We start from the raw sequence: 23386 nt of genomic DNA on the forward strand, positions 1-23386 counted from the left end.
TACTGTCACAAAAAAGACAACAACTGAGACCAAGTCCAACAGAGATAAGGTACAATAACAGAGCTGATTGTTGTATTCCCTACCACGTTACGTGTGTGTGCATGTGTGTGTGTGGTTGAGAGTCCTTGCTGAAGAATTTGCTGATCTGAGAGGCTCTTCTGTGACGGCCTCTAAAGCAGGCTTCTAGGGGGGGGGGGGGCTCAAATGGATGTTTCATAACCTACAACCACCCTAACCCCTCCTCTCCAAGGGACAGACCCAAGCTGCAACCACACACAAGCTGTTTCAGGGGGCATCCCCAGGCGACCAACCAAAGCTCTCCTAGGCAGACCTCAACTATGTTGCTGACAACAGGTCAGGGGTAATTATAGCTACAGACAGAGTTGGCAGGGCTGCGGTCCAAACTTGATTTAACATCTGCGCCAGACTGAAACAGGTGAGCCTGAGGGAAACAGGTGAGCTGAGTGAAACAGGTAAACTGAGTGGGATGCTGGAACACTGGAGATACACAGGGTCACATGGTCACATTTCCCAACCATAAGCTGATCATGTGATTATTTTGAACAGATCATAATAAACTGAAATTGAAGTACTCAGGTGGCAGATGGTCATCAAATGGTCACAGAATCAAATCTCAGAGCAGAACTTTTTTAATAACCAGATCCTTCTACATTTCTAAAATTTAAGAAACGCAGAGTGGTCGCATGAAAATGATCCTCATAAGAGTGTCCATGAGAGAGAGAGAGCAAGCATGAAAGCATGAGAGAAGGAGATGGAGAATGAAAAACACATGGATCAGAAGGGAAGGGAGATTAACTGCACAAGAAGAGTATCTAACTGTACATTGTGGGGGGGGGGGAGAGATCCCAGTGGTGGGAGGAAGAAAAAGAAAGCAGAGAAAAGAGGTGTTACCGGGATGGAAAAGAAAAGAGAGAGATAAGATAGCGGGGGAGTGGAGGGGGAGTGGAGGGGGAGTGGAGGGGACACAAATAGAGAAAGGTTGAGAGGGGGTGAGGGAGTGAAGACACAGTGAAGAGAGTGAAACTGGCATTTTTAGAGAGAGATTGGCAGTTTGTCACGCTTTAGGGGGGCAGCGTGTTTGAGGGGGGACGGATAGGTTTGATTGAAATATCGGTGGAAAGGATAACAGAGGACTGTATCTGTGGGAGCGAGGGGAGAGCTGACTGGGTATAAACCAGAGACGTTAGCTGTGCTTTGATCGTCCTCCAGGAAACCTCTCTAGAGCTCCCTCTGTGCCTCTGTTTCTGCCTTTCAGTCTCCACTCTCTCTCTCTCTCTCACTCTGTCTATTCCACTAGCCATCTCCCTGTGGTGATGTGCAGCGCGTAACGGTGGGTTTAAGATGGGTTACGGTTACAGGTTGGCTGGTAAAGAGAACCACAGGGGGTCTGGATCACTTGGTAAAAATGTGCAGTCGGATCCACACCCCCTGCAGAGCATGGAACCAGGGTGAAGACTCTTTAAACACAATGCAGAAACTACACTGCACCAAAACAGTGTTGCAGTGACAGTGTTGCTACAGCAGTGTATGTAGCATACAGTCTGTTTTGGTGCAGTGTAATTTCCTGCATGTTAGAAGTGTTCATAATGACCAGGCAAATGACATGTGAGTGAAGGCTCATAAAATCTTTACATTGTAGGTGCTTCATGAATCCGTAACGACATAGAAATAGCAGTAAAAAGAGCTATTACAGGCCTAACATTTTGTAGCCCATGCTTTTAGGAATGCTTGGACCTTTCGCATTGTGGGCCTTAAAGCCAGACTCCGTAAGTGTCCGTTGACCAGATGTGATTATTTATGAATATTGTTTTTATTAAAAGGTCAACAAATCAAATTAGTGGAACGTGTTTCTGTCAGATGCAAAGACAGTAAGGCAACAACAGCTACCTTGCCAAGACAGCTACCCGTAAACCATATCTCAGTCCCACTGTCTGCATCTCTCTTTTTGAGTAAGAAACAATCCCTCCCATGGATGTTACAGAGAAAACAAGCGAAGACTACGTCGATAGTCGCCCCAACTAGACGAGTGGTATCGGAAATCAGTCTGTAGGATCTCTGCTGTGCTGATGTCTATATAATCAGCTGTTTATAGCAGCAGACAACACAGCTAGAAAATCTACTGCCGTTACTTTAACAGCTGTCTGTTGTTTTAATGTAACTTCTTAACATAGTGGATAAGAAAATCTACTTAGTCTCATAAATAACAGCAATTTTTAGTTTTTTTTATGATCTACTTGGATTAGCAAACATAATGTGCCATTGGAACACAGGACTGATGTTTGGTGATAATGGGCCTCTGTACGCCTATGTAGAAAGCCCATTAAATATTAGCTATTTCCAGCTACAATAGTCATTTAAAACATTAACAATGTCAATACTGAATTTCTGATCAAGTAGATGTTCTTTTAATGGACAAAACGTGCCTTTCATTCTAAAACAAGGCCATTTCTAAGTTACCCCAATCTTTTGAATGGCAGTGTGTAGGCTTGAAGTTAGAAACAGCGCAGCGCAACATAAGCATTGCAATAAGCACTGCTGGCAAATGCATTAAAAAGCAGTGAGGTGTCTCTAGCTGATCGATGACAACATACATTTAAGGCTGTGTTTACTATGAATCAAATTAAAATGTACTTCTGGCTGACAGAAAACGACTTTGGTCATTAAAATGGTAAAATAGGTAAACTATTGTTGAAAATGGAACTTAGCTAACGTCCCACTATTATCTAAGGAACAGGTGGAAAACAATCATCTGAAGATCAAAATGTAAATGCACTAGAAAACAACGGTACCTTTGACCAATTGATATACTCTTTCAGTATACAGGTTAAATGAATTATTTTGCAGTTATAAATAAATATATACATTTAAAAAATCTTGACATTTGACTAGCGCAATAGACAAGATATTGTGTATGTATGAAACGGATCAGGCTTTTTGATCAGTCTTTTTTACTAGATGGCAAGCAAGGTAACTACTTTCTAGGAAACACTTCGGAGAACGCAACGAGTCATTTTTAACAAGGAATTAAAAAGGAATTATTTAGTAATTGAACAAACTGGTCAGGCTTCCGATAACTGTGGACGGAAGCTGATAATAGGCCGTTGAATTTATAGCTGCGTTGCTAAACAATTAGCTGAAAACAACAATATTTCCACAGAAATTTCAGACATGCTTTTCGATTACACGGCAGCTAAAATGTTTATGTGTGAATTACTTTATTCCACCACTGTGTGACTTATGTTCTAGTTTCAATTTCAAAAAACAATTACAATTAAAGCTGCAAGCAGCATTTAGCGGGTTTCAGCATTAAGCTATTAGTAGCCAGATTGCAGTTTTTTCCAATAGGATACAAATCCAACTCTGTAAACAACATTACATGTATGGTTTTTCCTTTTCACTAGTATCCCCATGGAACATATTTCATATAAACTAAACTCACAACCCTGACCATGTGTACCAAATGTAATCACACTTAACGTCGGTCATTTGATGCTATAGAAGTAGAAGCCTTTTTCACAAATTCAGTATTGCCAAAAAACATTATACCCAACGTGATGGGTCCCAATTGCAAATATGTTCCTTATGAGGAGATGGACGTATCTACCTCTTTTCATGGCTGTTTCTCAAACGGAGTGAGTATGGTGAACTTGCTAATATGAAAAACCTCAACAGCGCCACCGTGTGGTTGATAAAATAATCCTTGCAGTAATTCTTTCCGTATGGTCCTTATCAACATACATACCAAGTAGATTTATTATACCTTTATCCCTGTAGGACACAGGTGTCAAACCGGTTCCACAAAGGGCCGAGTGTCTGCAGGTTTTTGGTTTTTCCTATAAATTGGTTCCTAGTTCATACCTACACAACCAGGTGAGGGTAGAAACTAACCAATCAGTGACCTAATTAACCAATCAAGTACAAGGAGAGAGCAAAAACCTGCAGACACTCGGCCCTCCGTGGAACCGGTTTGACACCTCTGCTGTAGGAGATGTGTCTATATATGAGCAAAACCACACCACCTCACATGTTCATTGGTCAATAGCATTCATGTTTTTTGACATAATAGTCTGGCTGATATAACTTTTGAAGACCATAGTCCCTAGATGCCATATAACAAAGTACGTGAAGATCAGACATTTGGTGCCAGAGGAGTAAAATACTTTGTGTTTTTCAAAAAAATCCAAAAAGGCGGAAAGTCCATCATGGCAGACTTTATGGGTCCCGATGGCAAACATTTTCATCATGAGGAGATACACCTATCTACCGATTTGCAAGACTCTAGGTCACAAGGGGTGAGCGTGGTGAGCTTGCAAAAAGTGCAACTTTGGAGGCTTGTGACAGCGCCACTATGAAGCCGACATGCACGCCACTGCACCAGAAGTTGCGGCCCTTGGCCCTTTATCACTGTAAACATTTGAATGAACGGGAACAAACACAATCGGGTTTCTCCAGTGAACTGCTGACACCCTAAATACATTTACAGGAGTTTGACTGATTGCTGACTACAGTTACAGCCGTTCCTAAACGCAAAATGGTAATGATCCAATCAAGAATGCCAGTATTTATAAATGTCAAGGTCTTTTATAAGTGCAACGTTTCTGAAAACACTGATGTACTGTACTGTGCGCTATACTTGAAGCAAGGTGAGTGTATTCTCCCTGCTATGATTCAGAGGCCAAGAAATGAAGCGGGGGCAGTTGTTTGATGGAAGTTTACAAAATAGCAACCAAAGAAAACTATTTATTTTTCTTTGTGTCTTAGCTCCCGGACTGATCACAGCACTCTCTGTAAATTGTGTGTACGTGTGTGTGTGTGTGTGTGTGTGTGTGTGTGTGTGTGGGGCAGGGTGGGGGGGTCTTGGTGCACTTCACTTGAAAGACTCCTTTCAACAGGTGTGATCACACAAGTGTTACCCACCATCAAGTTACGGGTTTATTTTTAGAGATGATGGAAGCAACAGCGAAGGAAAGGTGTTTTCTCTCCTTATCCAAGTGTTAATTAGGCTGTGCGTTTGTGTGCGCCTAAGAGCGTGTGTGTGTGTGTTTGTGTGTGTCATGGATGGGTGGTTGTGTCTTCTGAACATGAATATAGTTTAATTGGATCCCTGTTAGCTGTTGCATATCTACAGCTATGCACATCACTTTTTCCTTGGGGGTCTTCAAACATACAAAAAACATAAAAGCCATTTTAGAGTTTAATATACCGTACCAAAGTTGTGATGGAAACACCTTAAGATGTTGGCTGTATAATTGCTGCCCTATAGTAATAGCTCTTTCTGTACACTGCAGCTAATACTGCCATTTCTGTGTCATTACATATTCATGAAAGACTTGCAATACTATTGTTTATTTAAGTGTTTGCTTCATCACTGCACCTCATGGATTATTGTGGGGGAGAAGGGGCACTTCCGTGAGGGGTGCTCCTTGGCCCAGACAGAGAACAGGAAAGGAGTGAGTACCCAAACAGTACAATTGGCCACAATAGGTGCCTTGCGTCTATGCAGCAATTGCTAGCCCTTTCTGTTGTTCTATTGTGCTGTCTGGTGGTTTCTCATCTCACCCCTCTACAGCACCGATCGACTCCGGAGCCGCGGGGGATCTTCATAGACCCGTCCTTGGTTGCTGCACTCGGTCTGCCGTTGCACCGTTTGAGGTCCTTGATGCCCATTCAAGCCTTGATGGCCGTCCGGTTGGGTCCGGCTCCATTACCCACGTGACTCGCCCTGTCACGCCCTGTCACGCCCTGTCACGTGTTCTCCAGCAACAAAGCCAGGTGTCTCCCTCCCCACTGCACCTGGGCCTCCTACGCTCTCTGTGGCCGAAAACCAAGCGTTGGAGACCTACATCAAAGAGATGCTGGAGCAGGGGTACATCCGCCACTCCATCGCCCCCCGGCTTCAGCCTGCTTCTTCTTTCCATCGACTATCCAGGAATGAATGCCATCACAGTAAAATACCGCTACCCAATGCCCCTCGGCCATAGAGCGGAAGGGGGCGTGCATCTTCACAAAGCTCTCTAAGAAGGCCGAATTTTAGGAAGAAACCTAGAGAGGACCCAGGCTCAGAGGGGTGACCAGTCCTCTTCTGGCTGTGCCGGGTGAGATATTAAGAGCAACATAAGAGCAATATAAAATGCATGTGGGCTAAATCCAGAGTCTATTTAAATTTAGACTAGGTCAGAAGAATGACCAGATGGACAAGGACAGGGACAGCAAAGGGCCACCCAAACCAGGTACTCCGCAGGTGTGGACCAGGACTTCATGTCCTCCTAAAGTTTCAAACGGAAGGAGACTGGGAACATTTAGAAAATGCATTCCTCATATCAACAACGATTTATAGTGGAGAAGGAGAACTTAGTGGGGAAAGAGAACTGACCCAATCCCTCAGCACAATAGTATAGCAGCATAAGACCTTGGAACTGAGACGGGGGGGTCCGGGGACACTGTGGCCCTACCTGGGGTAGGCCCCGGACTGGGCCCAACAGGTAGGAAATCAATCCACCCACATTGCCAGGCATCAACCAAAGGGACACCCACCAACCGCAACCACCCTGAATGAGGGCTGAGTATTTCCAGCAGAGTACAGCCCAATTGCACAAGTGCGCAACAGAGAGACAACAACAAGCCAGTGACTCTTCCCCCGAAAGGCATTGGAGGGAGGGCATCCCAGTGGCGACGAGAGCCCACCTGGCAAGACAGCAAGGGTGGACAGTATCAAGCCTTCTGGTCACCTTCATGCCCCCTGGCCAGGCTACACCAAATTATGAACCGTGCTGTAGAGATGAGTCTTTAGTAGACACTTGAAAGTTTGCACTGAGTTTGCATTTGCCGTCTTCATCCGAGACTTCAGCACCATCACAGTGCCACTCGTGTCATCGTTGAAAGGCCAGCCCCAACGTCTCCGCTGGACCCCAGACGCAGAGAAGGCGTTTCTTGACCTGTAGGGCAGGTTCACCACAGCCCCGCTCCTGAAACACCCTGACCCCCTCACGCCTTCACGGTTGAGGCAGACGCGTCTGCGGTCGGGGTGGGGGGCGGTCTTTTCCCAGCAGCACGGGAAAGCCCCCAGGCTACACCCCTGTGCCTACTACTTCACGAAACTGTCTGCTGTGGAGAGGAACTACGACGTGGGTGACCGGTATCTACTGGCGGTGAAGTTGGCATTGGGGGAGTGGAGACACTGCCTAGAGGGCACCCGGGAGCCGTTCAATATCCTGACATACCACCGGAACCTGGAACATGTCAGGGCAGCGCGGCGCCTCAACCCCTGCTAGGCCTGGTGGACCCCTTCTTCCAGCATTCCGAACCAAGAACAATCCGGGCGGGCGCACTCTCCCGTCTACACGACTGTGGGGGGCGAACTACCGAAAGACATTCCCATCTTACCGGCCTCCTGCATTGTGGGTCCTGTCTCCTGGGACCTTGACACGGACATACAAATGGCAGGGAGACGAGACCCCCCACCAGCATCATGCCCCCCGGACAAGATCTATGTGCCCAGAGTGACAAGATAACCAGAGTGCGTGGCCAGCTGGTGACCTGGGTGCATACCACACCAACCACAGGACATCCGGGACACCCTGGAGCCGCTCAGAGCGAAATATTGGTGGCCTGGTATGGGGAGGACTGTCGTGCACCACATGTGGAAAGTCTAAGGTGCCAGGATCAGCTGCAGCAGGGAAACCACACGCTCTCCAACTACCTCAGCAGCCTTGATCACACCTGGCGGTGGACTTCCTCACCATATGAGGGTCAGGGACCGCAGGGGGGATGCAACTCTGCAGGGGCGTCTCCGGTGGAGGTAGCTGGGGGGTCCGGTGTATCGGGTGGAGTCGATCCTGGACTCCAGGCTACGGTGGGGTCGGGTCCAGTTCCTGGTGGACTGGGCGGGTTACGGTGGACATCCGCGACCCCTCCCTGACATCTGCCCTCCATGCTCGCTGTCCGGTCCGGCCTGCTCCTCACCCTCGGGGGTCGCCTGGGGCGCCAGCGTGTGGTGATGCCCGGAGGCGCGACTGGGGGGGGGGGTACTGTAACGTCTGCTCTGCGTGGCACCCCAAGGACGTACCTGTTCCCCATCACTAATCCGTTATTTATTCTAAGTGTTTGATTCACCACTGCACCTCACGGATTGTCGGTCGCTACTGACTGTGAGGTCCAGATCTGTCTGATAATTGTCCTTTTGATCGTCATTCCTGGTTTTGGTTTTCCTTCCTTTTTGCATCATCTGTTTACACACTCGCCAAACTCACACATCACATATTGTGTTGCACACCCTATCTTTGTGTTGTGGCCGCCTTTGGTTGAGAAACTTTAGAGTTTGCATGTTTTAAAGTAATTCATGTAAGAGGTTACATAACAAATCATTTCTTCAGGAAATTAATTTAACAATCCAGTTTGTAAAATCCCAAGTGCAATCAAACTCAACCATTTATTTTCCTGTGATTTACAGGAAGATTTTTTTTTTATCACTAGACAATAATAGATTACAGTAATGAGGTTGGGTTGGTTAGTAATTCAGTTTAAACATCCTGAAAACCTTGACCATAGGCAAAAAAGTATGGAAAGTTTCAATAAAATGTAAAGTGGTGTGGTTAACTAAGGTTAATGAAATCAAATATAAGAACCCCAAATCATATTCTCCTGATTATTACCCCCACAGCTTACAGTATATGAACCAAAACAACAACAAAGCTCTATTGGCTTAATGTAATAAAATAGACAGGCAAAACTGCACATCAGGCAGCAAACAGTAGCACTGAGGTTCCCAAAACAGCTGTGAACATGTACCATTATATCATAACAGTGCCCTCTGGTGGTTATGGTCTCCCTGTATGGAACAGAGAGGAATAATTCATCAAATTGGATGAGGTCAGAGATGGATGATGCACACACACACACACTCACTTATAAACAGGAGTCAGGCTTGTGCCAAACACTTACACACCCCTGCATCCCAAATATCTCAAACCATTAAGCCCATAAAAAATGAAAATTGAGTCCGGCTTGATGAGGAGAAAGCAAATTTAAAACATGGAGAATAAATCAGTCACTGACGCTATTAGGTGGGAAAATATAGTGTGTGTAGAGCACATTGTTAGAATATTTCCTTACAACAATTTTCAACAATTAGCTAGGTTAGGTTCCCTTCCATATTACTGCTACAGCCATTAAAAACACATTTCCACAACTCAGAAGTGGAATCAGTAGTAACCCAGACATTAATAATTTTCTATGGAGGAAGACAGGTCTGTGTCTTCAATGACGTGAGACCCTCTGTTTACTTAGCAACGCCCACAAGGGTACAGAAAGCTTGAGAAATTACACATACACTTAGTTATTTTCCATGAAACATGGTAGTTATTTCTTCGTGTTTTAAATGTATTCATTCTATTCTAATTGTCAGCATAATGAATTATTTGCTACCAAACATATGAATAAAATAAAAAAACTGGTCAAAACGCATATTCCAAGCTAAATAAAGCAGCTTTAACTAGAGAGGTTATAAAGCAAATGCCTATATGAAACAGATTTTCAAGTCAGTTCTTTGTGCCTTCAGGAAGCCTACTGAAGGTCAGCAAGGAGAGATGTGATGTGAGCAGATTTATTTGATTGCAGCCCTGTTTTGGATGAGCTGTATTTCATGGATTGAATCTCCTAGTACTGCATTCCCATAATCAGTTCTGAAGAAAACAAATAAATGTGTAAGATTTTCAGGCATCAGAGAAGGTGAGGGAAGGTCTCAGGCGAGAGATGTTCTTAAGGTGAGAAAACTATGTTTTACAGACATGTCTAATGTGGGCCTTAAAAGAGAGAGCAGGGTCAAATATCCCACCTAGATTGGTAATGACTGAGGAGAGGGGAATGATATGGCCATCAAAGGCAAGTCAGATGTTGTAGGAGTTGGTGATTTGTTGTGGGGAACCTATAAGCATTGCCTCTGTCTTGCTGCTATTGGGTTGGAGGACGTTGTTCTGCATCCAAGGTTTGACCTTGTCCATAGAGCTGGACAGTGTCGACATGGCAGACATTGTGTCAGGTTTGGTTTTAACCTGTACACCCGTGTTCCTAGCCACAGACAGACTGTTCAGAGACCCAGGAAACCCAAGTCTGGTTGCTTAGACTTAAATGTGTATAACAGTAGCTCTACGAACACGAGGATGGATCTAGGTTCACTATCACTCCACTGAAAGAGGAATGCCGTCGTTATCTATATTTCAAAGAAATACAATTTATTCCAATCAAGTAATAAAGTTGCAATACAAAACATAGTTACATACCAGCAATATTCAATGTCCTCCCAAATTGTATGCAAGTCTGCTAAGTATACAATAAGTGTGTAAAAGACAGAAAAACACAGCATAGCACAAATGTGTGCTAGAAGTGTCCATTAATGACAGATTCCTGACTCGTTTAATGACACAACATGTCGGGAGGTCTTCTTAATGAAAACAAACTAAATAGTACTACAACACAATGAGTTAGGAGGTCTCTAACAAGAACAAACTCAAATCCCTTTTTTAGGATATGGCTATTTATCAGCAGACATATCTAAAACACTCCCGCAAATAATCATTAGCATTACTTTACTTGGCTAACACAAAGGACAGGAACTGTCCCACTTAACCAATGCAACATTACAAAATGGAGCGAGCGTTGCCGGCTTTTGTCAGATGTACAACACAGACAACTGTTCTACAACATTCTTGTAGGAAAGGGAAATCCAAACAATAGAGATAAATGTCTAAGAAATGTCTATATCAGGCATATAGTAAAATTCCAGTTTACTCAGTTTCACACCTGTTCAGGTGAGTACAGGAGGGTGGGGGCTGATGGCCCACATTGGCCAGCACCGACCAGGTTTGTGGGTTTAGCTACTATTGTGGGGACTTGGGCACTGGTCAGCTCAATCTAGGTAGAAGGCCGGAGTTTGCTTTAGTTTTGGATCATAAGAATTCTGGTGTAAACGTCCTGATCGACCAAGCAACGTGATAAAAAACAGAATGTCTGAGGTCCTGTAGAATGTGCAGCAAAATGGGTCAGCAACACCCAGGGTGGATGGGTGATGTCGATGCAAGGTTGCCTTATAACATCCTGGTCTAGTGACTCCTTGTGGTCAGGAGCCTTATAACATCCCGGTCTAGTGACTCCTTGTGGTCAGGAGCCTTATAACATCCCGGTCTAGTGACTCCTTGTGGTCAGGAGCCTTATAACATCCCGGTCTAGTGACTCCTTGTGGTCAGGAGCCTTATAACATCCTGGTCTAGTGACTCCTTGTGGTCAGTGTCCTTATAACATTCCGGTCTAGTGACTCCTTGTGGTCAGGAGCCTTATAACATCCTGGTCTAGTGACTCCTTGTGGTCAGGAGCCTTATAACATCCCGGTCTAGTGACTCCTTGTGGTCAGGAGCCTTATAACATCCTGGTCTAGTGACTCCTTGTGGTCAGTGTCCTTATAACATTCCGGTCTAGTGACTCCTTGTGGTCAGGAGCCTTATAACATCCTGGTCTAGTGACTCCTAGTGGTCAGGAGCCTTATAACATCCCGGTCTAGTGACTCCTTGTGGTCAGGAGCCTTATAACATCCTGGTCTAGTGACTCCTAGTGGTGAGGAGCCTTATAACATCCTGGTCTAGTGACTCCTTGTGGTCAGGAGCCTTATAACATCCTGGTCTAGTGACTCCTTGTGGTCAGGAGCCTTATAACATCCTGGTCTAGTGACTCGTTATGGTCAGGAGCCTGCATGCTCACCCATGCTACAAGTCAATGGACACTCCCTGTGCATCTTGAATTCATAAAAATTATTCTCAAAGGATCCATGACACATACTTTATATTTATATTGGGCTGAATAACCTTTTACTACCCCAAGGCTTTGTTCTCTTACCTCTCATTACTGAAACACACAGTAGACAATATTTAAAATGTAATGTTTGTGGTCTTTTGTACCTCATTCTGGAACATACAATGCTTGAGGTCCTCTGTTCTAGCCTAAATATCAGAAAACCAGACTTAATCAAAGAAACAAACATAAATTCTATGACCCCATTTTCAGAAAACTTGGGATGCTGCGTAAAATGCAAATAAAAACAGAATGCAATGATGTGCATATAATTTACCCCTATATTTAATAGAAAATTGTAAAAAGAAAAAACACCAATTGTTGAAACTGAGACATTTTATTGTTTTTGGAAAAATACATGCCCATTTGGAATTTGATGCCAGCAACACGTTTCAAAAAGGTTGGGACGGCGGCATGTTTACCACTGGGTTGCATCACCTCTTCTTTTAACAACACTCTGAGGCCAATTGCTGTAGATTTGAAAGTGAAATGTTTTATAATTTTAGCTTGATATAGGATTTCAGCTGCTAAACATTTTAGGGTCTCCTTTGTCGTATTTTCATTTCATAATGCACTAACTGTTTTCAGTGGGTGACAGGTCTGGACTGCAGGCAGGCCAGTTTGGCACCTGGACTCTTTTACTATGAAGCCATGCTGTTGTAACACATGCAGAATGTGGTTTGGCATTGTCTTGCTGAAATAAGCAAGGCATTCCCTGGAAAAGACGTCATCTGGACAGCAGAATATGTTGCTCGAAAACCTGTATACAGCTCCAGAAAATATTAAGAGACCACTGCACCACTTTCTTTCCTTTCCAAAAAAGACGAAAAGGAAGGTTTTAAGTGAGGAACAGAAGAGTTCAAATTAAGAGATCATTGCAAATTGCATGCTTCTGTTCCTCACTCAAAACCTTCTTTTTCATGTTTTTTGGAAAGCAAAAAAAGTGCAGTGGTCTCTTAATTCTTTCCAGAGCTGTATATCGTTCAGCATTTATGGTGCCTTCACAGTTGTGCATGTCACCCATACCACATGCCCTAATGCACCCCCATACCATCACAGATGCTGGCTTTTGAACTGTGTGCTGATAAGCTGCATGGTCCCTCTCCTCTATAGCTGGGACGATGCAGCATCCATGATTCCCAAAATGTATTTATATATTTTTTCCGTCAGATCACAGGACAGTTTTTCACTTTGACTCAGTCCATCTTAAATTAGTTCGGGCCCAGAGAAGGTGGTGGCGGTTTTTGATCTTGTTTATATTTAATTTATTCTTTGTATGGTTGAGTTAACTAGCATTTGTGGATGCAACGACAAACTGTGTTCACAGACAATGGTTTTTGGAAGTGTTCCTGAGCCCATGCAGTGATTTCCACTAAAGAATTATGTCTATTGTTAATGCAGTGCCGCCTGAGCTCCCAAAGATCCCAGCCATCCAATCTTGGTTTTCTGCCTTGTCCCTTGCATACAGGGACTTCTCCAGATTCTCTTAATCTTTTAATGATGTTATGTACCGTAGATGATAAGATCCACAAACTCTTTGCAATTTTACGTTGAGAACCACCAGGTTTAGTTTTTTAGCATTAAACAACTTTTCCAGTCTTTTGTTGGCTCTGTCACAACTTTTTTGAAATGTGTTGCTACTGTAGCATCAAATTCAAAGAGTGCCTATATTTTTCAAGAAACAATAAAATGTCTCAGTTTCAACATTTGATATGTTTTCTTTGAACTCTGTTCTATTGAATATATGGTTTAAATGATTTGCACATCATTGTATTCTGTTTTTATTTTATGCACTGTCACAACCTTTTTAGAAACAGGGCTGCACAAAAAACATTAAAATGGAGGAGATAGACCCACTGTTTTAATTATATACAATGTGCAAAGCAAAACATCAACAGATAAAAGGCTTTGTAAAGAATTCATAATCTTTTTCCACATTTTGTTGTGTCATAGACATGAAATATGTTAAAATACAATACCCCATAATGAGAATGAACCACCAAAACCTGTCCTTGAGCTGGCCACTTGGCCAAACTAAGTAACAGGCAAGATGGGCCATGGTCAAGTAGGTGATAAAGAACCCAGTGGCCAATAACAGAGTTTAAGGGTTTCTCTGTAGAGATTCGAGAACCTGCCAGAAGGACAATCATCTAGTAGTACTCAATTATGGCAGAGTGGCTAGAAAGAACTTAAAGGACTCGAGCATGAGGAAACAAAAACCAGGCAAGTCTAGTTCAGCCAGCCCGCAGTAGAAGGTGTGGGCACCTCAAGACTTTTGTGGGGTATCAGTATTGCGGCCGTTTTAATAGTTAATTGGCCATTAATTAATTAAATTAATACAGGTAAACTGACAGTTAAACGTTTCTTACTATGTATTGCATTTGCCACTGGCCTTTTTAACAGCTTAATAGCCAGTAATACGCTTTACCAGTATCTACTAACTTACTGGAATAATCATAAGAATTGAGCAATTGCTAGTGAATCTGCCAAAGCTATTTAATTTCATGGCACAGGAACTTGTTTTTTTCTTTCATGGCAAAACAACTTAGTTTTTTCTTTCATTAGTGAATTACATTTATACAATAGCTATCAATAAAGGCGATGATAACTAACTTTTTCATCAAGTGAAAAGACAAGATAATCGTGGAATCTACCAGAAATAATTTATAAATATCATTGCTCTCAATAGACACGAACATAGATCTTCCATATGTGAGAGACTGTCGTTAACCACTACGCCACGGCATTACAGGTTTCAGCAGTCGCTAGACTCCATTGAGGATTGTGTTAAATAGGCTTACTAGTATCTACTAACTTCCTAGGAATAATCATAAGAATTGAGCTATTGCTAGCGAGACTGAAGATGAACTTTTCCATGCCAGAAACAGTCGCAATATAACCGTATACAGTTTCAGTTAAGGCTTACGATATTGTAACTACGTTGTTAAGCCAGCAAATGTGTTTGTCTATCCTGACATGTGTACTTTGAAAATCCACCAGAAACAGTCGCAATATTACCATAAAGGGTTTTATTTCAGGCTTACCATAATGTATATACTAACGGTTTTAACCAGTCTATCCGGAATACCTCATAATGCGTACTACGCATCGCCTGCAAGGAGACTCAGGACCTATAGTTAACAAGTCCGCTTCTCTAACCACTACGATATTTAACAAGGGGTTGTCAGTCAGTCAGTCACTCAGTAAGAGACATTTGCTCTTCTTAGCCAGCTCTGCTTACGCGGTCCGGCAAAAAGTGAGAGCATGAGGTGAAAGACTCTTGTCTGATGAGACCAAAATCGAACTATTAGGACTGAATGTCAAGAGCTACCTCTGACAAGAAAACAACATACCGCTCATCACCTGGCTTATACCATCCCAACAGTGAGAAGAATGGTGGTGGGAGCATCATGCTATTGGGATGTTTCTCAGTGGCAGGGACTGCGAAACCTGTCAGGATTGAGAGAAGGATGAACAGAGCATAATCCTCAAGTGTGTGGTCATGTGGTGTGGTTAAAGTTGTCTCACCACCTGTACCAGGAGGTGAGACAGTTAGATACATGTTATTTAGAATATAATATGTTAGGGAACTCCCTACTTCAAGAGGTCTGGGGTCCACTGTCCAACGAAAAGTTAAAATGGGACCAACAGCCATTTGAGACTCCGCATGAAAAATTCTGCAAAGGTATCCTCAGAGTACACTGCAAAACCCCAAGATTGCATGAAGAACAGAATTAGGATAAGACAACTAACAATCAAAATGCACAAAAGAGCCACTGAATTTACCAACCAACTAAAGGAAAGGGATTCTAAACCGTCCGTAAAAAAAAAGGTGGGCCTGGTATTGAGAATCTATTAACAAACACAGACAGACACAACAGGGCAACATGACGACAACACAGAAGCAACCAAACCAACGGAAGATTAAGATTTGAGACACTGGAATCCACCAAAAACTTTGGAAACAGATAGCAAATGCAAAATTCCATAACACGATGACTGATCCAAAATAAATTGCCTTGCAATTGAAAGGGGCCACCATAGGCAGCCAGGTACTGTAATAGAGAGCCCCAAAAATGAAGTATACAGGCAGCTGAACTTCCTAAACTCCTGCCAAATGTTTGGCCAAATTAGACTAAAATATTTCCCACAGAAATTTGAAAACAGATCAAACATTGATAAACAAAATACTACAATATGCAATTGCGGCAGTATGATTTTTGATCAATAGAAAAAACAACAACATTGCAAAGGAAAATCATCGGCCTGGTTCCTTTTCTGGTTTTACCGTGCCAATAAGAGAGAGAGAGCATCTGAAATCACCTGATTGGTTACCATGGCAATGGGCTGCTGAGGAGTGTCTAAAGAAGAAAGGATCCCCCTGGCTCAGGGTAAATCACGGTCTATCTGACAGACAGTGCAGTAGAGAAGTACAGCGAATAGGGAGCTAAAAGATGGGTCTCAGCCAGACCACATGTGTTCAATCACTACCTATATGAAACACGGTTTAGTCATACTTTAATGGATCAGAAACTATGTGTAAGACATCACAAACCAAATAAGTGTGAAAACCAGGCAGAAGGCTACACCAGATACTGTAACAATTAAAGTTGCAAGAAACGTTGAGTGAGTTTCAGCATACATATACTGCCTTTATTGCACCACTTTTGCACTGAGAAAAACATATGCTCCACATTTAAAACTACCAACAAGTTTTGAGTGAGTTAAGGAACATCAATATCAGACTGACAAGTGCTATGAATGCTGGAGCAACAACATGCAGATGTAGACTTCACCATCATTTAAAATGCACTTCTGGGGATTCCGATCACAAGTATATCAGATTACAATTGTCCTGTCTAACAAAAGGATACTATAATGAATACAAATAGGATGTGATGGGCACACCCCCACTCAATACTACACTGTTGGTGAACACCTGTTCACTTCTGTTCACTGTGATAATGTAATGTCACTACAGCAGCTATCTAGCAAATATTTCTAAACAAAATTACCATAGCATGGAACATTTTGTACATAGGTTTTTCAAAATTCACAAATAAATATAAATGGCGTTGTTGAAATCATGACACTACTTTTTGCTCAGTAAAGTAAAAGATTAAAAATAAAAAAAAGGCCTGGATAAGGCAAAGAATGGCCCATCTCTGATTATTTATTTATCATGCTTTTAAAAGACGTTAATGTAAAAACTATAGTGAAGAACTATGAATGATGCATAAGTTCATCTTTGTTTTGTCCTCGTGGCTACCATGCTGTAATAGCATGAAACGAATTAATGCCCATGAGCATGTTCTGAGTGACTGTGAGAAGTTTGAGTGACAGAGTCCAGCTGAGTGACAGAGTCAAGCTGAGTGACAGAGTCCAGCTGAGTGACAGAGTCCAGCTGATTGACAGGGTCCAGCTGAGTGACAGAGTCAAGCTGAGTGACAGAGTCCAGCTGAGTGACAGGGTCCAGCTGAGTGACAGAGTCAAGCTGAGTGACAGAGTCCAGCTGAGTGACAGGGTCCAGCTGAGTTACAGAGTCCAGCTGAGTGACAGAGTCAAGCTGAGTGACAGAGTCAAGCTGAGTGACAGAGTCAAACTGAGTGACAGCCAAGCATTTTGCTTTTCTCAATATCTGCAGTGCTGCTTGTGGCAACATCATTTCACCTTAAAAACCAATCAGAGGAATTGAATTTCCTCCTGGTCTTGAATGGAGTCACACTAATAGGAAAAGGAACAGCCCACCACTCACCTCAACAAAAAGAAAACAGGGAACGATTGAGCTGCTGTTCTTCACCCCAGGTTTCTCCTCTGCTGCCATCCTTGTCGGGTTCTCGCTCTTCTTCCCTCTCTCCAGCTCTCTAACACCTTACTTCTGTAGAGGAAAGAGTCCCAGGTCAGTAAGTATTGATCTTCGGTTGCTCGAGGCCAAGTTAAAAGTATAAGATATAAGATAAAAGTATAAGATTAAATGGTCTCCTGTTGCATTAGTGGGTATTATGGAATAACAATGTATTGTATGTATCTGCACGTGGGCAAACACACACCTGCCTGACTTGGACAGAGTAGAATCTACTGGGGGTCTGGGTGTTCTACCCGAGGACAGTTTGAGCATCTACTGTTCACCCAGCTCAAATGGTCTTGACAGGACCCTAAACAGATTGGACAGGAAACACTAATACTAATATAAAACAAACTATTTAGTAAAAACATTTCCAATTCCTGGACATAGTCACATTGACCTCTATTCCTGGACATAGTCACACTGACCTCTGTTCCTGGACATAGTCACACTGACCTCTGTTCCTGGACATAGTCACACTGACCTCTGTTCCTGGACATAGTCACATTCACCTCTGTTCTTGGACATAGTCACATTGACCTCTGTTCCTGGACATAGTCACATTGACCTCTGTTCCTGGACATAGTCACATTCACCTCTGTTCCTGGACAAAGTCACACTGATCTCTGTTCCTGAACATAGTCACACTGACCTCTGTTCCTGGACATAGTCACACTGACCTCTGTTCCTGGACATAGTCACACTGACCTCTGTTCCTGGACATAGTCACACTGACCTCTGTTCCTGGACATAGTCACATTCACCTCTGTTCTTGGACATAGTCACATTGACCTCTGTTCCTGGACATAGTCACATTGACCTCTGTTCCTGGACATAGTCACATTCACCTCTGTTCCTGGACAAAGTCACACTGATCTCTGTTCCTGAACATAGTCACACTGACCTCTGTTCCTGGACATAGTCACATTGATCTCTGTTCCTGGACATAGTCACACTGACCTCTGTTCTTGGACATAGTCACATTGACCTCTGTTCCTGGACATAGTCACATTGACCTCTGTTCCTGGACATAGTCACATTGATATCTGTTCCTGGACATAGTCACCCTGACCTCTGTTCCTGGACATAGTCACACTGACCTCTGTTCCTGGACATAGTCACACTGATCTCTGTTCCTGGACATAGTCACATTGACCTCTGTTCCTGGACATAGTCACACTGATCTCTGTTCCTGGACACAGTCACACTGACCTCTGTTCCTGGACATAGACACATTCACCTCTGTTCCTGGACATAGTCACATTGACCTCTGTTCCTGGACATAGTCACACTGACCTTTGTTCCTGGACATAGTCACACTGACCTCTGTTCCTGGACATAGTCACATTCACCTCTGTTCCTGGACATAGTCACATTCACCTCTGTTCCTGGACATACTTACATTGACCTCTGTTCCTGGACATAGTCACACTGACCTTTGTTCCTGGACATAGTCACATTGATCTCTGTTCCTGGACATAGTCACATTGATCTCTGTTCCTGGACATAGTCACATTGATCTCTGTTCCTGGACATAGGCACACTGACCTCTGTTCCTGGACATAGTCACATTCACCTCTGTTCCTGGACATAGTCACATTGACCTCTGTTCCTGGACATAGTCACACTGATCTCTGTTCCTGGACACAGTCACACTGACCTCTGTTCCTGGACATAGTCACATTCACCTCTGTTCCTGGACATAGTCACATTGACCTCTGTTCCTGGACATAGTCACACTGACCTCTGTTCCTGGACATAGTCACACTGACCTCTGTTCCTGGACATAGTCACATTCACCTCTGTTCCTGGACAAAGTCACACTGATCTCTGTTCCTGAACATAGTCACACTGACCTCTGTTCCTGGACATAGTCACACTGACCTCTGTTCCTGGACATAGTCACATTCACCTCTGTTCCTGGACAAAGTCACACTGATCTCTGTTCCTGAACATAGTCACACTGACCTCTGTTCCTGAACATAGTCACACTGACCTCTGTTCCTGGACATAGTCACATTGATCTCTGTTCCTGGACATAGTCACACTGACCTCTGTTCTTGGACATAGTCACATTGACCTCTGTTCCTGGACATAGTCACATTGACCTCTGTTCCTGGACATAGTCACATTGATATCTGTTCCTGGACATAGTCACCCTGACCTCTGTTCCTGGACATAGTCACACTGACCTCTGTTCCTGGACATAGTCACCCTGACCTCTGTTCCTGGACATAGTCACACTGACCTCTGTTCCTGGACATAGTCACACTGATCTCTGTTCCTGGACATAGTCACATTGACCTCTGCTGGAGCACTACGCCACTTTCTCCAGTTGTTCGCCACACTGCCAAACAGGCAGAGAATAGACCGAGAGGATGAATAAGGCATGAGGTCTGGGCTCTTAGCAGCAGAAGGAACATCACAGACGGTTCTCTCACACATTCTCTCTCTCTCTCTCTCTCTCTCTCTCTCACACACACTCTCTGTCTCTCTGTCTTCCTCTCTATCTGTCGCGGTATCTCTCTGCTGCCTGGCCAGGAAATATCTTGTAGCTGTCTCTGAGGACATGCTGACGCCCCAGGTAAAGGAAAATAATCCAGAGTGTGTTGCTGATCCTGCTCTACTGATCCCAGTAGCAGATGGGTGCTGTAATGTGTGTGTGGACAACAGGGTATCTGGAATCAGGGTGTTAGTTAGGACAGCAAGTAGGACAGCAAGAGAGAACACGGGCGTTGCCGTTTGAAATTGGACAGTTGTCTATCCAGCATTAGCCTTTGTGTGTTCAAATATGGTACATACCAAAAAAAAAAGAAGAAACTTTGTAGGTTGGCAAGGAGAGAGGAGAGGCAGCTACTGAGTAAAACATAAAAGTAGGACAGGAATTATTACCAGAAATAAGAGAGTGTTATTTGTTAGCCCATTCCTTTCCGGCCTGCATATCTGCATGTATATATGTATGTGTGTGTGTGTGTGTGTGTGTGTGAGAGTGTCTGTGTTGTTTTCTAAGCATCTGCCCCCCCCTCCCCTGCACCACAAGTCTACAGTATCCTAACATGTGTGTATGCATGGGTATGTCCACCTGGATTTGATAAGCTAGGCAGGGTGAAAACGGTCCTCTAATTGGCTTGCCATCCATCACAGAATCCAACATGTCTTTACTTCCACACTGCAGCCAACACAAGCACACATTCATTTTATCTTTCTATTTACATTTCCCTACATTCTTGCAAAAGTAGGAATTTCACTATTACTTCACACATAAACTAAACATGTGACTAAAATACTTTGATTTCAGACCAACAGACAGAAAGATAAAGAAAGGAAAAAGGGGGGGGGGCAGCAAGAGGAGGAGGCCAAACAATTGTTGGCAAACATGGGAAGATACCCAAGAAAAAGAGAGAGATGGGGTTGGGAGGAGAATGTATTTGAAGGAATATCAGTGAGCTTGGTAATCTGAGTAGACAGGTGACTCAGAGCCTAGACAGCCATAAGTTCCCGCTCTTCCCTCGTACACACAGCAACATGCGCATGCATGAGCACCCTGGGACACAATGGTTAATTGGAGAACAATCTGAATCATGGCTGCCTTCTCCTACCATATACGCACAGATATATTAACACTACACAGAGAGGTTTCATATGCACGTAGAGGTTGCGATTATAATAATTATTATTAATATCGCTGCAAAATGTGTTTATTTATATTTTTATTGTGGTCTTTTTTTGTATAATCAATAAAAAACCAGCAAGTAAGACTTTCCTTGTGCAGTGTGATAAGAGTAAACTGCATATGACCTGTTAGTTGAAATTCTAACAGGAGTACAAAAGAGCAAATCGCAATATACGTAAAGCGCTGTCCTTTCCTGTTTGAATGTGCCCCCCCCCCGACACAGTAATGCAGCATCTACATGACTTCCACACTGCATGAGGCCAGTCTTCACTGCCGAATACTCTCCCCCTACCAGTCACTATCAAAGACATCAGTCCAAATGGCTGTGGTCACTGTGCCGCTGTCTGGGTGTGCGCGATCCAGGCAGTATGGTAGCATGTTGAAAGAGTGTGCGTTGCTCTGGATGGACGTGTCTCACTGAAACCAGACCCCTGAATCAAGGCTGCAGACACCAGTGTGCGGAATGCACAAACGCACCACCACACAGTAACAAAAGCGCACCCCGCCCCCGTGCCACTGTGTCAACACCAGACAGACCCCAACTGCCTCAGCGCATCGGACTACAATCCGACCCATGGACGTACAAAGCAATGCTAACACGCTAGAGCTCCTCACTCTGCGACCCATGCAGGGGGGGGGGGGGGGGGGAGCAAAACAGACCGCGAACAGGAGAACCCCCCCCCCCTCCTCTTACCGCAGACACCTCGCTCCGGCCGCCGCTGCTTGGCTCCTCGGTTGCCGTGGCACCAGATTCCTATGCGGACGCCATGCCAGACGAGGGAAAGTGCAGTGAAAATCTCTCCCCCCCCTCAGCTGCTGCGCGATCTCCTCTCTTCGCCTCTTCTCTGTCCCTACTCAATCTGCCCCCTCTCTTCGCCTGCTCCAGAGTGAAGCGTGACTGGAGCTCCTCAGACATACACACACACACACACACATACAGAAATAAAGCACGCCAGTGACTCTCCAGCCCTCCTCACACACTCAACATACTCTCCCTTCTAATTAGTCTCTTCAAATAAGCAGCCTGGGCTAATCAATTAAGTGGCGGGAATTACTGCATGTGCTCTGCTGGTTTCCAATACAGCCGAAAAGGCGACGGAGAGCGAGTGTGTGTGGAAGAGGGAGAGAGAGTGTGTGTGGAAGAGGGAGAGAGAGTGTGTGTGGAAGAGGGAGAGAGAGTGTGTGTGGAAGAGGGAGAGAGAGAATGTGAATCTATATGTGAATGAGAGAAATATGGAGAGGGGTGTGTGGTATCTGTGCCACTGGAGAGTCTCATTTGTATTCAAAGCGTGTCTCCTCCTCTCTCTCCCGCTGTCCTTCTCCCTCTCTCTCTGTTCACTCTCTCTCTCTCAAAAAAGGAGGGAGAAGATGTAAACCCAAACAGAGTGTAGAGGGGAGGGACGGAGGGAGCCCAGGTGTGCCTCCGCGCATCAGGCTGCTTCAGGGCACACAACCCGAATGTGGGTTAATTATACATGGCTATTGATCTAGTGGTGGTGCAGGTTTCATTCTGCAGGTCAGGACTCATAAGAGATGGGGTGGGGGGGGCTGCCTGCTGGTTACCAACGTTAACAGGAATGGGTAAGCAGCCAGAGGGGATCCGTTGAAGGGGAGAGTGAGTGGTGAAGAGACAGACAGAGACTGAACGAGACAGACTGATAAAGACACAGGGGTTGGGTCAAATTAGACATGTGTTTCACAGGCTCATCGTCTTAATATCACTGACAAGCACTGATACTCTTAATATTTGCCGTCTGCCCTATTGTGAATTTGTAACCCTCCAGGGAAAATGAGGGCTCAATGTACCTCTTCCAGCGCGAACCCTGCTACAGTACGTCAGCGCGACGCGAAGGTCTGGTTGCTCACAGTTTCAGTGCCTAAGGAATGTCCTCATTCAGTTAGCAGGGGACTTCAATGCAGCCGCGATCAGCTCCCATCTGAATCATCGTGGCGCGCACGCCTTCAGAATACACCTCGCTCTATCTTAAGACTGAGTCACCAAGGTAGAA

The 23386-nt window shown here is 44.2% G+C and overlaps 1 protein-coding gene across 5 annotated transcripts in view; it reads right to left on the reverse strand.

The window, feature by feature from the left end:
- plppr2a (phospholipid phosphatase related 2a) overlaps window positions 1-22598 on the reverse strand; it is a 61878-nt gene extending 39280 nt beyond the window's left edge. For 2 of the 5 annotated variants that reach the window (XM_029123699.2, XM_029123697.2), the window contains exons 1-2: window positions 22072-22598; window positions 17615-17737 (exon numbers count right to left, since the gene is read on the reverse strand). In XM_029123699.2, coding sequence (XP_028979532.1) covers window positions 17615-17683 — 69 coding nt within the window. In that variant the 5' untranslated portion in view covers window positions 17684-17737; window positions 22072-22598. Of the gene's footprint in view, window positions 1-17614; window positions 17738-17909; window positions 22001-22071 lie in introns of those variants that run through there. The other 3 variants (XM_029123695.2, XM_029123694.2, XM_034295371.1) reach the window with 3 other exon arrangements.
- Between the last annotated feature and the right edge of the window lie 788 nt (window positions 22599-23386).

The sequence above is a fragment of the Esox lucius genome, chromosome 11, assembly GCF_011004845.1.
Source record: "Esox lucius isolate fEsoLuc1 chromosome 11, fEsoLuc1.pri, whole genome shotgun sequence".
In the NCBI taxonomy this organism is placed as follows: Eukaryota; Metazoa; Chordata; class Actinopteri; order Esociformes; family Esocidae; genus Esox; species Esox lucius.